Consider the following 16,791-nt stretch of genomic DNA (forward strand, 5'->3'; position numbering starts at 1 on the left):
CGTTACCAGTACCCCCTGTATATAGTCCCGTTATTGTGTTCTCTTTTATTTTATTTTTTACTTTAGTTTATTTAGTAAATATTTTCTTAAATCTATTTATTGAAGTGCATTGTTGGCTAAGGGCTTGTCAGTAAGCATTTCACAGTAAGGTCTACACATGTTCTATTTGGTGCATAAAATTTGAAAAATAAAATTGGATTTGATTTGGCACATGGATTGTGTTGTCTGTACACAGGCTAGTATTATGATATGAGAATATCAATTAAAGTCTGGACAGGACTTTTTCATTCAACACAGTAGTGAAAAAGACAGGCAGAGTGAGCGAGCGAGAGAAAGAGAGAAGAGAGAGAGCCAGTAGACAGACAGAGGTTGGTCCATACTTCTCTCCGGAGTAGACACGTGGCCTGCGGCTGAGTGCGTAGTCCTTGGTGTAGGGGGCTCCCTGGCGTAGTAGGGGGTCATCCAGGGGGGACTGGCTGGGAGGGTCCTCCAGAGGACTCCAGTAGCTCTGCTCACACATCCCCCTCAGCAGGATCTCTGCTAGCTGTCGCGCTATGGTCTACAAAGGGAAACAGAACACACACACACACACACACACACACACACACACACACACACACACACACACACACACACACACACACACACACACATATATATATATATATAGTGTTACAGCACATGGGTGCACGTGCGGGTAAGCACACACACTCACACACGCAGGAACAACGCACACAGGCGCACACTAGTACCCACCATTCGTAGGTTCTGTGTGGTCCTGGTCTCTACAGCTCGGAGGATCTCCCGGAAGCGGCCCACTCCCCGGGTCAGGTTACTGCGGCAACAACAAATATCTTAAGGTCATGATCTGTCTCTAAAAGTATGGAGGAATGTTCTGCAAATTTGAGGCCACAGATTATATACAGTACCAGTCAAAAATTTGGGACACACCTACTAATTCAAGGGGTTTTTCATTATTTTTACTATTTTCTACATAGTATAATAATAGTGAAGACATCAAAACTATGAAATAACACACATGGAATCATGTGTAACCAAAAAAAGTATTAAACAAATCAAAATATAATTTATATTTGAGATTCTTCAAAGTAGCCACCCTGTGCCTTGACAACTTGGAATGCATTTCAATTAACAGGTGTGCCTTGTTAAAAGTTAATTGGTGTAATTTCTTTCATTCTTAATGCGTTTGAGCCAATCATTTGTGACAAGGTAGGGGTGGTATACAGAAGATAGCCCTATTTGGTAAAAGACCAAGTCCATATTATGGCAAGAACAGCTCAAATAAGCAAAGAGAAACGACAGTCCATCATTACTTTAAGACATGAAGGTCAGTCAATGCAGAACATTTCAAGAAAGTTTCTTCAAGTGCAGTCGCAAAAACCATCAAGCACTATGATGAAACTGGCTCTCATGAGGACCGCCACAGGAAAGGAAGACCCAGAGTTACCTCTGCTGCAGAGGATAAGTTCATTAGAGTTACAAGCCTCAGAAATTGCATTCCAAATAAATGTGTCACAGAGTTCAAGTAACAGACATCTCAAAATCAACTGTTCCGATGGGACTGCATGAATCAAGCCTTCATGGTTGAAATTCTGCAAATAAACCACTACTAAAGGACACCAATAATGAGATGAGACTTGCTTGGTCCAAGAAATGGCAATGGACATTAGACCAGTGGAAATCTATCCTTTGGTCTGATGAGTCCAAATTTGAGATATTTGGTTCCAACCGCCGTGTCTTTGTGAGACGCAGAGTAGGTGAACGGATGAGCTCCACATGTGTGGTTCCCACCATGAAGCATGGAGGTGGTGGTGTGATGGTGCTTTGCCTTTGACACTGTCTGTGATTTATTTAGAATTCAAGGCACACTTAACCAGCATGGCTACCACAGCATCCTGCAGCGATACACCATACCATCTTGTTTGCGCTTAGTGGGACTATCATTTGTTTTTCAACAGGACAATGACCCAACACACCTCCAGGCTGTGTAAGGGCTATTTGACCAAGAAGGAGAGTGATGGAGTGCTGCATCAGATGACCTGGCCTCCAAAATCACCAGACCTCAACCCAATTGAGATGGTTTGGGATGAGTTGGACTGGAGAGTGAAGGAAAAGTGCTCAGCATATGTGGGAACTCCTTCAAGACTGTTGGAAAAACATTCCTCATGAAGCTGGTTGAGAGAATGCCAAGAGTGTGCAAAACTGTCATCAAGGCAAAGGGTGAAGTATGAACTTTGAAGAATCTCAAATATATTTTGATTTCTTTAACACTTTTTTGGTTACCACATGATTCCATGTGTGTTATTTCATAGTTTTGATGTCTTCACTATTATTCTACAATGTATAAAATAGTAAAAATAAAGAAAAACCCTTGAATGAGTAGGTGTGTCCAAACTTTTGACTGGTACTGTATAGTGGCGATAGTAGATACAGATGCTATACAGTGGCAATGGTAGATACAGACAATATACAGTGGCAATAGTAGATACAGATGCTATAGTGGTGATAGTAGATACAGATGCTATACAGTGGCAATGGTAGATACAGATGCTATACAGTGGTGATAGTAAACTCGGCAAAAAAAGAAACGTCCCTTTTTCGGGACCCTGTCTTTCAAAGATAATTTGTAAAAATCAAAATAACTTCACAGATCTTCATTGGAAAGGGTTTAAACACTGTTTCCCATGCTTGTTCAATGAACCATAAACAATTAATGAACATGAACCTGTGGAACGGTCATTAAGACCCTAACAGCTTACAGACAGTAGGCAATTAAGGTCACAGTTATGAAAACTTAGGACACTAAAAAGAGGCCTTTCTACTGACTCTGAAAAACACTAAAAGAAAGATGCCCAGGGTCCCTGCTCATCTGTGTGAATGTGCCTTAGGCATGCTGCAAGGAGGCATGAGGACTGCAGATGTGGCCAGGGCAATAAATTGCAATGTCCGTACTGTGAGACGCCTAAGACAGTGCTACAGGGAGACAGGACGGACAGCTGATCGTCCTCACAGTGGCAGACCACGTGTAACAACACCTACACAGGATCGGTACATGCGAACATCACACCTGTGGGACAGGTACAGGATGGAAACAATAACTGCCAGAGTTACACCAGGAATGCACAATCCGTCCATCGGTGCTCAGACTGTCCACAATAGGCTGAGAGAGGCTGGACTGAGGGCTTGTAGGCTAGTTGTAAGGCAGGTCCTCACCAGACATCTCCGGCAACAACGTCACCTATGGGCACAAACCCACTGTCGCTGGACCTGACAGGACTGGCAAAAAGGGCTCTTAACTGACGAGTCGTGGTTTTGTCTCACCATGAGTGATGGTCGGATTCGCGTTTATTGTCGAAGGAATGAGCGTTACACCGAGGCCTGTACTCTGGAGCGGAATCAATTTGGAGGTGGAGGGTCCGTCATGGTCTGGGGCGGTGTGTCACAGCATCATCGGACTGAGCTTGTTGTCATTGCAGGCAATCTCAACGCTGTACATTACAGGGAAGACATCCTCCTCCCTCATGTGGTACCCTTCCTGCAGGCTCATCCTGTCATGACCCTCCAGCATGACAATGCCACCAGCCATACTACGCATTCTGTGTGTGATTTCCTGCAAGACAGGAATGTCAGTCTTCTGCCATGGCCAGCAAAGAGCCCGGATCTCAATCCTATTGAGCACGTCTGGGACCTGTTGGATCGGAGGGTGAGGGCTAGGGCCATTCCCCCCCAGAAATGTCCGGGAACTTGCAGGTGCCTTGGTGGGAGAGTGGGGTAACATCTCACAGCAAGAACTGGTAAATCTGGTGCAGTCCATGAGGAAGAGATGCACTGCAGTACTTAATGCAGCTGGTGGCCACACCATATACTGACTGTTACTTTTGATTTTGATCCCCCCCTTTGTTCAGGGACACATTATTCAATTTCTGTTAGTCACATGTCTGTGGAACTTGGTCAGTTTATGTCTCGGTTGTTGAATCTTATGTTCATACAAATATTTACACATGTTAAGTTTGCTGAAAATAAACGCAGTTGACATTTTTTTGTTGTTGCTGAGTTTATAGTGGTGATAGTAGATAGATGATATATAGTGGTGATAGGGGTACAATATGTGTCCACACTATCGGATACAGACCAAGCAGAAAATTGATTATTCTGAGAAAATCTCTGTACAAACAAGCAATAAAAAAAATCTATATATTTCCTATAAAAACTGTGAATATGCCCATATCAGTGTGTGTGTGTGTCACTGAGCTGAGGGAGTCAGTTGATGGTAGGTGTCAATACCCTGGCTCAACACTTCTCTATGGATCAGACACACAGCAATGCTAACACACCTACTCAGCTAACACTCCCCCGCTGAACTGACAACACAGACACACCTTTCACATGCATTATCTGACTGCATCACACCATCATGGGATGGTGTTTATGTGCGTAACGCAAGAAAGTATCTTATGTGCCCGTGAGCATTTGTTGTGTTGTCGATGAGTCACACTGTAACTTTGGAGAGCTGCTGACTAGGGTTCAGATCAGTGCTAAACTGCCCAGTAACACCAGACGAGAGAGCAGCCCAGCTCCAGGCGGCTCCTCGCCGCTCTTCTCCTCCCCCATCTCCCTGTCCCAATGACCAGAGAGAAGAGAGGAGGGGCGGAAAACAGTATACAGCCCCAGGCTACGGAGGAGGAAACGCAAATAGAAGCAGAAAAACGCTGAATAAATAGCTCCAACTAAATGTGTGGTGAACAGGGGGTGATGCTGGGGGAGAGAGAGAGCAAAGTGTCAGCATCACTTACTGACTGTCACATCTCTGTAGAGCTAACCGATAGCTTGACCACCGCTCGCACTAGAACCCCAATGTACACTTCTGAAGGGGTCATGTACAGACACTAAGCTAGCTTTGGTCGATCGTCTTTGTGTGTGTGTGTGTGTGTGTGTGTGTGTGTCTCATGAGTAAACCATGCAATTTCTTATAGTGTGTGTTAACGTGGTGGGTAGGTTTTGCGGTCTTTCATTGGTATGCTCGGCGCAGCTGTTCATTACATGGGAGTACATCAGAATCATTTGTGGCTTGTGTGTGTGTGGTGTGTAATGTGGTGGTGCGTATGTGTTTGCAAATGAGGGCATCATCACAGGCTTAATGCGTATTTGCTGTCAGGCCTCATTTTCATAAATCAACTCAAATCAATGTAGCACTGACAGTAAGGAGATAGGCAGGAAGGAATCTGTGTGTGTGTGTGTGTGTGTGTGTGTGTGTGTGTGTGTGTGTGTGTGTGTGTGTGTGTGTGTGTGTGTGTGATTTGAGAATAAGAAGTGAGGAAGCACAGACCATGTATTCATCCCAAATAGCAACCAATTCCCCATGTAGTGCACTAATTTTGACCAGGGCCCACATGCCTCTGGTGGAACGTAGTGCACTATATAGGGTACCATCTGGGACTCACCCCTTGCATCCATCCAGTTGGTTCATTTGTACGCTAGACAAACTCTTATCCAACCAACCAAACCTTTTCCCTGTAGGAAATGAGAAATGACTCCCTGACCAAGGCCAAGATGCGTCAGATTTAACAACAAAACAATCTGTTCTATTTAACATGACACTTCAATAAAAAGGCATATTATAAAAAAAGTCATAGTTTGAAGAATTGGCTTGGTCCATGCCCAGCCCCAAAGGCCTCCTCCTCGTGAACTACAAAAAAATGCTGGAAGATTTGTTTTATTAATTCGATCCTCAAAAATCTACGAGTAGAGAGAGCAGCACGTGATTCACAGGCAGGAACGCTACTGCATTATTCATGAGCTTAGCAGACACCTTTAGCCACAGAAAATGACCGCTCCTCACAGCCTACACATTAGCCATGTACGCAGCTGGCTATTGATTGAAGACGTTTCCTTTTCAGCGTTGGCATTTTCGAGGATAGGAAAAGCACCTTCCCACTTGAAATACTGTGGGAATTGTGTGTGGACTGTGTGAGAAATGTGTACGTAGTGTGTTTTTATGTCGTGTATATGCCTTTACACCACTATACCAGTGTGTGTGTGTCCCATGTTGTTTCATTAGTGAGAGTGAGCGAGAGAGAGAGCTGTGTGGAGGGGGAGGCTGAGTGTAGGTGAAGATATGTAGCTTTCAACATGAAAGAGAGACTGTGTTGCATCATCTATTAACTATTAGCTTCAGCAGCAGCCTTTTCTTTTTATCTCTTCTCTCTTGCTTTGAAGTGGGAAACAGTTCTCTCCATTTTCCATGGGAAAAATCGACCTTGCTCTAGAACAGTGTCTGTGTACCAAATGGCACCCTATTCCCTATATACAGTAGTGCACTACTTTGGACCAGAGCCCTATGGGCCCTCATCAAAAGTAGTGCACTATATAGGGTATAATGTGCCCTTTGGGACACAACCAGTGTTTCCCAGGCAGAGTGTGGTAAGGATGGGTCCTCCCAGGAGAACCAGCCAGTCCAAATGGATGCTTGAGGAGAATTTAATGGTGGATTTAATATGTAGCTGTATTAAAATGAGAAGATCAAGTTCCGCATAACTTCCATGAGAGATAAATAATTAATGTATGGAAATTGGCAATAGCAAAATGAGCGATTAAGAAAAGGGTTGATAATAGTGTGCATACTAAATTGCACAATTATCTCTTTAAAGTGCATTACTTTCATCCAGAGCCCTATAGGCTTTTGGCCATTGTGAGATGAGCTCTAAGCATGCTGGGATAGTGGAGGTCATGATGTCAGTATGGGGGCGGGGCTACGAAAAGGAAGAGGTCATCATCCACCTTCAGGTCTGATTGAAACACAGCCAGCACACACACACACACACACACACACACACACACACACATACACACACACACCACACAGCCAGCACGCACTCAGCCAGCGCACGCACGCACTCAGCTAGCGCACGCACGCACGCACTCAGTGCACACAGCCAGCGCACACACACACACTCAGCCAGCACACACACACACAGCCAGCACACACGCACACAGCCAGCACACACAAAACTTTACCACCACACCCTAGGAGCACTACTTCCATATCAACAGATCTAGATAGTCACACACACACACGCTACTGCTCTAACCTACAGGGGAGCTAACCGGCAGGTACCAAACTATGGCTAACTAGATCAAACCACAGCAGCTATGGACCCTGTCTCAAATCCCATGTTCAAGCCATTGAGCCTGCTGAGTCCAATCACTCTTCTTCAGGCAGGCTTGAGGCTTAGCATTTTGGCTTTGAGCTGCAAGTCAACCTGAGTCTCTATGGTACCACAAGGGCATTCATCTCTATGGGGGCTGGGGGGCAGAGCGGAGTGGAGGAATACCTACCATCTGTCCTGAGAAAAATGGACCCTTGGATTGGATGAAAGAGTGTGGAGCAGAGAGGGAAGATTGACAGTGGAGCAGCACACAGTGGGTTAGTGATGATTATTATTACCAGCCTAGATGTCAGTGTAGGTGTATTCCACACACACTCTCAAAAACACCCACAAACACGCCCTCTGTCTCTCTCAGACACAACACGCTCTCTCTCCTACCCGTTTTTGAAGTGGATGACATGTGCCCTCTGAAGTCCCGTCTCCAGGAAGTATCCCAGCTCCTGTTCCTGGGCCACTGGGCCTGGCTTTGGACTGCGGTTCTGCATCCCTGCACTGAGGGCCTGAAACACACAAAACTGACCTGAGAACACGCAGCACAGGCAACACACTGGTCTAGGAACAGTCTGCTGTGAACGCTTGACGACGCAGAGAACAAAGTCAGCCTAGTGTTCACACTGGGCATCAACAATAGATTATCACACTGTATACACAATACATAAAATCAGCCTGCAACGCTCCAATCAGAGAGATAAGAAAACACAACCAAGATAACAGGAGATAATAATAGGACTAGAAGGAAAGAGAGAGAGAAGAGGAGAGTGGGCAGATTGAAGAACCTTGGCTGCTCCTCTCTTCTCACCATCCCCCTCTCCGCCCCCTCCTATCCCTGTCCTCTCCCCATTTTCTCTCCATCAGTCCAACCAGACGGGCCCCATTGTGTTCCAACTCTTCTCTCATCCCTGTCTGTCAAACAGATGAAATCATTTCATCCAGCAGCAGGTAGCTAGTGTCCTCACAGTACCTTGTGCTGCTTGCCTGGCACATGATCGACTGAGAAGGAGAGAGATACAGAGAGAGAGAGAGAGGGAGAGAGATAGAGAAAGAGAGAGAGATACAGAGAGAGAGAGAGAGAGAGAGAGAGAGAGAGAGATACAGAGAGAGACAGACAGAGAGATACAGAGAGACAGAGAAAGAGGCAGAGAGAAAAGCAGAGAGAGGCAGAGCGCTTAGAGCAGCCTGGCCTTATGTAAGCCAAAAGAACAGAGTAGAACAGAACACAGCAGAACAAAGCAGCACTAGCCTGGTTCTGTGGAGATGAGGAGGAGTGATAGATGGCACTACAGCCAGGTGTTTATCTAGGGCCTGTTGCCCTATTCATCTCCTGGGTGTTGTACCAGTGTCTCTCTGCATGCTGTATGGAATCAGCTGCTGGTTCAGTAACAGGGAGGCAGAGGGAGGGGTCTATTTGGGGGAGTGAATCGATGCCACTAGATTAGAGTTTCAATATTGAATTCAAATAGCCGATACAGTTTCATGACATTTTGGAGCAACAACACAGCTCTATCCGGAGGCTTGGTCACTAAAATGACACCATGAGCCAACTAAGGACACAGGCCATCCATTTTTTTTAAATATTTTGTTACAGAGAAAAATCAGTTGTCACATTTTGCTGAGTCATCACTTGCCATTAGAATCCCATTCTGAATGTCTTGGCACTCAATGTTTAGAAAAAAATTCCGCTGTCCCATAAATCCATATTTGTATCTTGTATTTGTAAACGGCATCATTCATACATGGATTTATGGCACAGTGGAAAAACATTTCTAAAATTGAGTGCAGAGACATCATTCAGAATGGGATTCTGATGTAATAGGAGTTTGTTTGGGATTGTTTTGTAGCGTTTTCGACCACGCTTTAGACACATTTTCATAATGCATTCTAGTCAACGGCAAGTGATGACTCAGCAAAATGTGACAAACTGTTTTATCTGCGACAAGCCAGAATATGGGGGGGGGGGGGGGGGGGGGGAAGAGAGCAAGAGCGGGAAAGAGAGAGAGAGACAGGGAGAAACACAGAGCATTGTCTGCATCATTTCCCATATATGGTGGATTGGAAATGATGCAGACAATTACATTACAATTACAATCTGTAATATTAAAGCTGATCCAACCCCTACATTTTAAAATAAATAAAAATATTTAAAAATAAAACAGCACACAGAAAGAGAGAAAAACAACTGTAGGGGAAAAACCTGTTGGCACAACAAATCAGAGTGGAGAAAAAAGTTGCTGATTAAAACAGCAGCCAAGGTCAGAAAACAAGATAATCAAACCATGGGGCAGTCTGTCGATGCTGCTGGAGACTGGAACAGCTCCAGGACCTTCCTGCCTGATGGACCTGGTCCCCTTCCACCACTACAGTACTAACACTACAGACACCAGCACTACAGATGGGGTATAGGCCTACTGCACTACTACACAGGCAGATCCAACTCCCAAACATTAGTGGATGTGTGGTGAGCATTCTGGTACAAAATGGTTGCCGCTTTGAGCACTGAAAAAGCCCTATATAAATCCAATCAATTAATTAATTAATTACAGCCAAGTCCAATCAGCTTATTGGGGACACCAAGAATGGATAGCTATTCATTAAAAAGGTCAAACAGAAACTACCCGAGAACATTTGTTTTTTATTTTACCTTTATTTAACTAGGTAAGTCAGTTAAGAACAAATTCTTATTTACAATGACGGCCTAGGAACAGTGGATTAACTGCCTTGTTCAGGGGCAGAACTACAGATTTTCACCTTGTCAGCTCGGGGATTCGATCTTGCAACCTTCCGGTTACTAGTCCAATGCTCTAACCACGAAGCTACCTGCCGCCCAACTAGTTAAGTTGCTGGTGGCTGGTCTTGGTATTGCAACTTGACTGTCATTTTAAAAGAGGATCCGTTATTTTGTTTGTATTAGCCAAGATCCCCTAAAAATGATTTGGTTTGGTCAAAATTATTAGAGCCTCTCCAGCTTCTCCCTCCTGTCAACACATCCAGAAGTAAAGCCAATGTCAGCCGGTTGCTTGGTTACCTTCTCTACTTCCTGTAGGTAGAGCAGGGCGATGTCTCCAGACTTCTCATAGCAGGTAATCACTTCTTGGTCTTTGTCCACGTTACGATTGGACAGGGACGGAGACGCAGCCGGGACTTTCTCTAGACACAGACCTGGAGAGAGGAAGTTCATTATGCTGTATACACATTGTGGCCTTGCCTCTGGTCGGGATAAGACTACACAATGCAGCCTACCAAGGGTTAAAGTTCATGCTCAAGCTTTAGTGTGTGTGTGTGTGTGTGTACTTGTGTGCGTGCGTAGTGTACACTCATCTCTCCTCTCTAGCTGCTTCAAGCCCGTCCTCAGCCACGGAAAAAGTGACACACCCGGGCTGGGCCCCTGCTGCAATATGAATCAGTAGGTGATCAAGGCTCCCAGACAGCCAGCAGAGAGCCCCTGAATGTTTTATCACACGCTCAGAGGACAACGCACTAGCCTGACAGACGTCTGGAGGAGCAACCAGAAACTCAGGGTTAGGTGGCAATGGAAGTGTCTCGTTGCTCTGCTCTGTCTGGGGCCTCTAGGAGCAATGGAAGTGTCTCACTGTCCTGCTCTGTCTGGCCCTGGGGCTGGCTGGGGCCTCCAGGAGCCAGTGTATGGGATCTGAGTCAAGGACACCTCACATCAGCCAAGGACTGAAGGAGATACCTGAGACACCTGGGCCAGATTTATTTTATAGCAGTCCCCTTCCTTTCTTCTAGAGGACATTGGGACAACAATCATCTTCCACTTCTGGCTGCTGCTTGTCTTGGTTTCACAAATGAAGGCTCTCACTATTTTCTCTAATGTAGTTTCCCTGATTTTGTAACCTGCAAGTGAAAAAAAAAAATAAAAAAAAAATGGGGCTTTGTTGTAGTCTGGGTCCCTCGTTATAGGCAGAGTTTTATTTGTATACTCACGTGGTAAGTACATTTTTTTTAAATAAAATATAAAAATAAATAAAATCGGGGCCCTACAAGGATACTCTTTGGTATGGGAAGAGTATCCCTGTCTGACCTTTGTGTAAACTGGGCCGTGTCTGTCAATCACCAGACCATTCTGTTTGTAACGAGATAATATGGAGGAAAGCAACACTTCCATTGTGGCTACACACACCTCATTGTTATGAAATCCAAGCTGCAGTTTCCAAAGCCCCCTTTTAAAACAACCATTAATAACAGATGATAGCCTTAATAACAAATGAATTATAAATAGGTCTAGTCTCTGGAATTACACAAGACTTCGGCAACTGTGTGGCGCTCAAATGGAGCCATCCACTAAAAGGGTCCAAACAATACAAGCCAAACGGTTCATCCATCAACTCCCCATGATTGCTTTACACACCCTGAAACCTCCAGCACCATTGAGGTGCAGACGTCTTCTCATTATAGGACATGACTGGAACATGAATACCGCTGTGTGTTGAGAGAGCGATAAATGGAGGCAGAGAGGGAGATGGAGGGCGAGAGATGGAGAGAGAGGTATTTACGTAGATAAAACAGGAGAGCCGGCAGAGACAGAGAGATGGAAAGATGAAAATGCTCGATCACCCACTATGGCAACAGAGAGAGAGAGAGAGAGAGAGCGAATGAGAGAGAGACAGAAAGACAGCGAGGAAGCAGCAGAGGGACATCAGCGGCCAGGCCTGTCTTTGCCTTATAAAGATATACCCTGGTGGTGGTGGTGGTGGTGCGGGTGGGTTAAAGACTGCAGCCTGTGGATCCTCTTGTCGTTGTGGGGTTCTGCCCTGCTCTCTCTGTTGCCGTGCCACACATAACTTATTCATACCACTGTGGCACTTTAACAGCCTAATGGGCTCCTGTGTTACTCTAAACAGGCCCGGCCTGAGCCCCTCCTCCCCTCCACTCCTCTCGATTAGGACGCTCATAAACATTTTACAGCAGTAAAGTCTTCCCATTAACCCCCATCGGACAAACAAAATGGCTGGTCCAGACAATGTAACACAACTGACTAATGATTTCCGATGATGTGGTCAACACTGCCTTGCAAAGCCAATAAAGGACTAGATAAGAAATGGCGCTGTTAGCATAAAATAGAGCTTTATCTGAATAGACTTTCATTCTAGATGCTTTAGAAAATCAGTCAGCTTTTCTACATTCAGGTCAAGCCCTAAGTGTGCATCTGTGTGTGTGCCTATTTGGGGTAGGGTTGCCTACGCAAAGTAGTCGTTTCACAGTGATGTATGCTGTATGTGCGACTGCTTGGCATCGTTGGGTGGTAAACCCTAGGGTATGCTGGTGTATGTATAGAGGGGGACAAGGTGTGTGTGTGTGTGTGTGTGTGTGTGTGTGTGTGTGTGTGTGTGTGTGTGTGTGTGTGTGTGTGTGTGTGTGTGTGTGTGTGCGCACACTAGGCTGCTGTATTGATGTGGACAGGGTGAGGCTCCACACTACGGCAGTGCTTCTTCGATCTCAGCTCACAGACAATGTAACGCTGCTGGTCTGTCAGAACTCTGATCAAAGCTCTGCAGTCCTGGCTGACACATCCACTGTGCTCTGCATTAGAAATTGAGAGAGCGAGAGTGTGTGGTATGTGTGTGTTTGCATGAGAGCAGAGGACTCCTCTCGCCACAACAGTGAACCTCTACCGCCACCACATGGCCAAACAACACATTGCCGGGGATACGAGGTCAAGCTGAGAGTACTGGTCCTGCTGTGTCAGTTTCCTCATTTCAGAGACAACACATTTTCCCTCCGTGTCATGTACATTTTCAAATACACACTAGTAACAATGTTGTTCCAAAGCATGATTAGATTACCCATGTCACAGCTTAGGAACAGATTCAATCAAGCTTTAGAAGTACACTCACTGTATACAGCAACGGACATTTAAATGCCGCCACTTCTCCGTCAAAACCATGTGCATTTTACAGCGGTCAAGCCAACACGTTAGCTCAGAGTTCTAAAAGGAGAGGTCAGAGTGCATCCACAGACAGGCCCTTCTTGATGAGGAGATGATGGCATACATCGACAGCGTCCTGGGGTGCCACGGCAGGGCAGGCACGAAGTCCTGACTCGGACTGGCCAGACCAGCAGAGGTAGCTAATACATTCACCCCAGCCTCAGCACTTTCTCAATGACAGGGGAAGAACAGAGGGATTCAGCACCACATATTACGTTGAAAGTTTTAATGTCACATGCACAAGTACAGTGAAATGCCTTTCTTGCCAGCTCTAAACCTAATGTAATACTAAAAATGTGTTCACTAATATGTGTATTAAAAGTGTTTGGTCCCATATTCATCACATGCAATGAGTACTTGTGACTCTACACATTTGTTGGATGCATTTGCTGTTTGTTTTGGTTGTGTTTCAGACTATTTTGTGTCCAATAGAAATGAATGGTAAATAATGCATTGTCATTTTGGAGTCACTTTTATTATGAATAAGGATATAATGTTTCTAAACACTTCTACATGAATGTGGATGCTACCACGGTTACAGATAATCCTGAACGAATCGTAAATAATGATGAGTGAGAAAGTTACAGATATCATACCACCCCAAAATGCTAACCTCCCCTGTTATTGGAATGGTGAGAGGTTAGCATGTCTTGGTGGTATGATATAAAATGCTAACCTCCCCTGTTATTGTAATGGTGAGAGGTTAGCATGTCTTGGTGGTATGATATAAAATGCTAACCTCCCCTGTTATTGGAATGGTGAGAGGTTAGCATGTCTTGGTGGTATGATATAAAATGCTAACCTCCCCTGTTATTGTAATGGTGAGAGGTTAGCATGTCTTGGTGGTATGATATAAAATGCTAACCTCCCCTGTTATTGGAATGGTGAGAGGTTAGCATGTCTTGGAGGTATGATATTTGTGTGTCTTGCTTTTTCACTCATCATTCATTTAGGATTAACCGTAATCATGGTAGCATCAAAATTAATTTACAAGTGTTTAGAAACATTTTCTATTCATTTTAACAATAAAAAGGGACTCCAAAATGACCATTAATTTCTATTGGGCACAAAATAATCTGAAACACAAACAAAACAAACAGCAAATGAATCCAAAAAGTTTGTACAGGTCACAAGCTTGATGTAATCATTTCATGCCAGGAATATGGGACCAAATACTTAACTTTTTACTACTTTAATACACATAAGTGAATTTGTCCCAATACTTTTGGTGCCCTAAAATGGGGGAACTATGTACAAAAAGTCATAGTCATTGTACCATTTCAAATCCAAAGTGCTGGAGTACAGAGCCAAAACAACAAAAAATATGTCACTATCCCAATACTTTTAGAACTCACTGTACATACAACCAGTCAGTTCCAGTAGCATATTTACAATGTGCAGGCATACTGGAGTGATAGAGGTAAATATGTATAGGGGTAAGGTGACTAGGTATCAGGATATACACTATATATTCAAAAGTATGTTCACACCCCTTCAATTAGTGGATTCATCTATTTCAGCCACACCCGCTGACAAGTGTATAAAATCGAGCACACAACCATGCAATCTCCATAGACAGACATTGGCAATCGAATGGCCTTACTGAAGAATGCCATCTTTCCAACCAGTCAGTTCATCAAATGTCTGTCCTGCTAGAGCTGCCCCGGTCAACTGTAAGTGTTGTTATTGTGAAGAGGAAAAATCTAGGCGTAACAACGGCTCGGCCGCAAAGTGGTAGCCCACACAAGTTCACAGAAGCGCGTAAAAATCGTCTGTCTTCCATTGCAACACTCACTAGTTCCAAACTGCCTCTGGAAACAACGTCAGCACAATAACTGTTCGTCCGGAGCTTCATGAAATGGGTTTCCATGGCCTCGCTGCTGCACACAAACCTAAGATCACCATGCGCAATGCCAAGCATCGGCTTGAATAGTGTAAAGCTCGCCGCCATTGGACTCTGGAGCAGTGGAAACTCATTCCCTTGAGTGATGAATCACACTTCACCATCTGGCAGTCTGACGAATCTGGGTTTGGCGGATGCCAGGAGAACGCTACCTGCCCCAATGCATTGTGCCAACTGTAAAGTTAGGTCAAGGGGGAATAATGGTCTGGGGTTGTTTTTCAAGGTTCGGGCTAGGCCCCTTAGTTCCTGTGAAGGGACATTTTAACGCTACAGCATACAATGACATTCTAGACGATTCTGTGCTTCCAACTTTGTGGCAACAGTTTGGGGAAGGCCCTTTCCTGTTTCAGAATAACAATGCCCCAGTGCACGAAGCGAGGTCCATACAGTAATGGTTTGTCGAGATCGGTGTGGAAGAACTTGACTGGCTTGCACAGAGCCCTGACCTCAACCCCATCGAACACCTTCGTGTTGAATTGGAACACCGACTGCGAGCCAGGTCTAATTGCCCAACATCCGTGCCCGACCTCACTAATGCCCTTGTGGCTGAAAGGAAGCATTCCCGCAGCAATGTCCCAACATCTAATGGAAAGCCTTCCCAGAAGAATGGTTGCTGTTATAGCAGGAAAGGGGTGACCAACTCCATATTAATACCCATGATTTTGGAATGCGATGTTCAACGAGCAGGTGTCCACATACTTTTGGTCATGTAGTATATAATATGTAGAGTAGCAGCAGCATATATGACGATTGTATGCGAGTGGGTGTGCATGTGTGTAGAGTCAGTATAAATGTATGTGCATATTATGTCTGTGTAAGCAAATTATGGAGTGAGTGTTTTTGTGTGTGTGTTGAAGTATCAGTGCGCGCGAGTGTGTTGGGCCATGTGAGTGTGCACAGAGAAAGTGAAAAAATCTAATTAAATACAAGGGTCAACTCTTAGAGTCCAAGTAGCCATTTTGTTAGCTATTTAGCAGTCTTATGGCTTGGGGATATGAGATGTTCAGGATTCTGTTGGTGTCAGACTTGATGCACTGGAAGCAAAGAGAACAGTTTATGGCTTGGGCAGCTGGAGTCTTTAACAATTTTCCTGGCCTTCCTTTCACACCGCCTGGTATAGAGGTCCTGGATGGCAGGGAGCTCAGCCCCTGTGATGTACTGGGTTGTCCGCATCACCCTCTGTAGCACCATGCAAACGAGGGCGGTGCCATTACCATACCAAGCAGTGATGCAGCCAGTCAAGATGCTCTCAATGGTACAGCTGTAGAACTTTTTGAGAATTTGAGGGCCCATGCCAAACCTTTTCAACCTCCTGAGAGAGAAGAGGCGCTGTCGCGACTTCTTCACGACTGTGTGCGTGTGTACCATTTTAAAGTCCTTTGTGATTTGGACACGAGGAACAAGAAGCTCCTTGGTCTTACTGACGTTGAGGGAGAGGCTGTTATTCCGGCACCATACTGCCAGGTCATTGACCTCCTCCCTGTAGGCTGTCTCATCATCGATGGTGATCAGGCCTACCACCGTCGTGTCGTCAGAAAACTTGATGATGTGTGTTGAAGTTGTGCTTGGCCACGCAGTCGTAGGTGAACAGGGAGTACAGGAGGGGACTAAGCACACACCCCTGTGGAGCCCCTGTGTAGAGGGTCAGCATGGCTGAGGTTATGTAGCTACCCTCATCACCTGGGGTCAGCCCATCAGGAAGTCCAGGATCCAGTTGCAGAGGGAGGTGTCCCGTCCCAGGGCCCTAAGTTTAGTGA

General features: G+C 45.1%; 1 protein-coding gene across 2 annotated transcripts in view; it reads right to left on the reverse strand.

The window, feature by feature from the left end:
• ttc7b (tetratricopeptide repeat domain 7B) overlaps window positions 1–16,791 on the reverse strand; it is a 63,119-nt gene that overhangs the window by 37,203 nt on the left and 9,125 nt on the right. For both annotated transcript variants that reach the window (XM_014193288.3, XM_014193280.3), the window contains exons 4-7: window positions 10,210–10,343; window positions 7,566–7,687; window positions 757–835; window positions 381–559 (exon numbers count right to left, since the gene is read on the reverse strand). In XM_014193288.3, the coding sequence (XP_014048763.1) occupies window positions 381–559; window positions 757–835; window positions 7,566–7,687; window positions 10,210–10,343 (514 nt within the window). The remainder of the gene's footprint in view (window positions 1–380; window positions 560–756; window positions 836–7,565; window positions 7,688–10,209; window positions 10,344–16,791) is intronic.

The sequence above is a fragment of the Salmo salar genome, chromosome 01, assembly GCF_965601325.2.
Source record: "Salmo salar chromosome 01, fSalSal1, whole genome shotgun sequence".
In the NCBI taxonomy this organism is placed as follows: domain Eukaryota; kingdom Metazoa; phylum Chordata; class Actinopteri; order Salmoniformes; family Salmonidae; genus Salmo; species Salmo salar.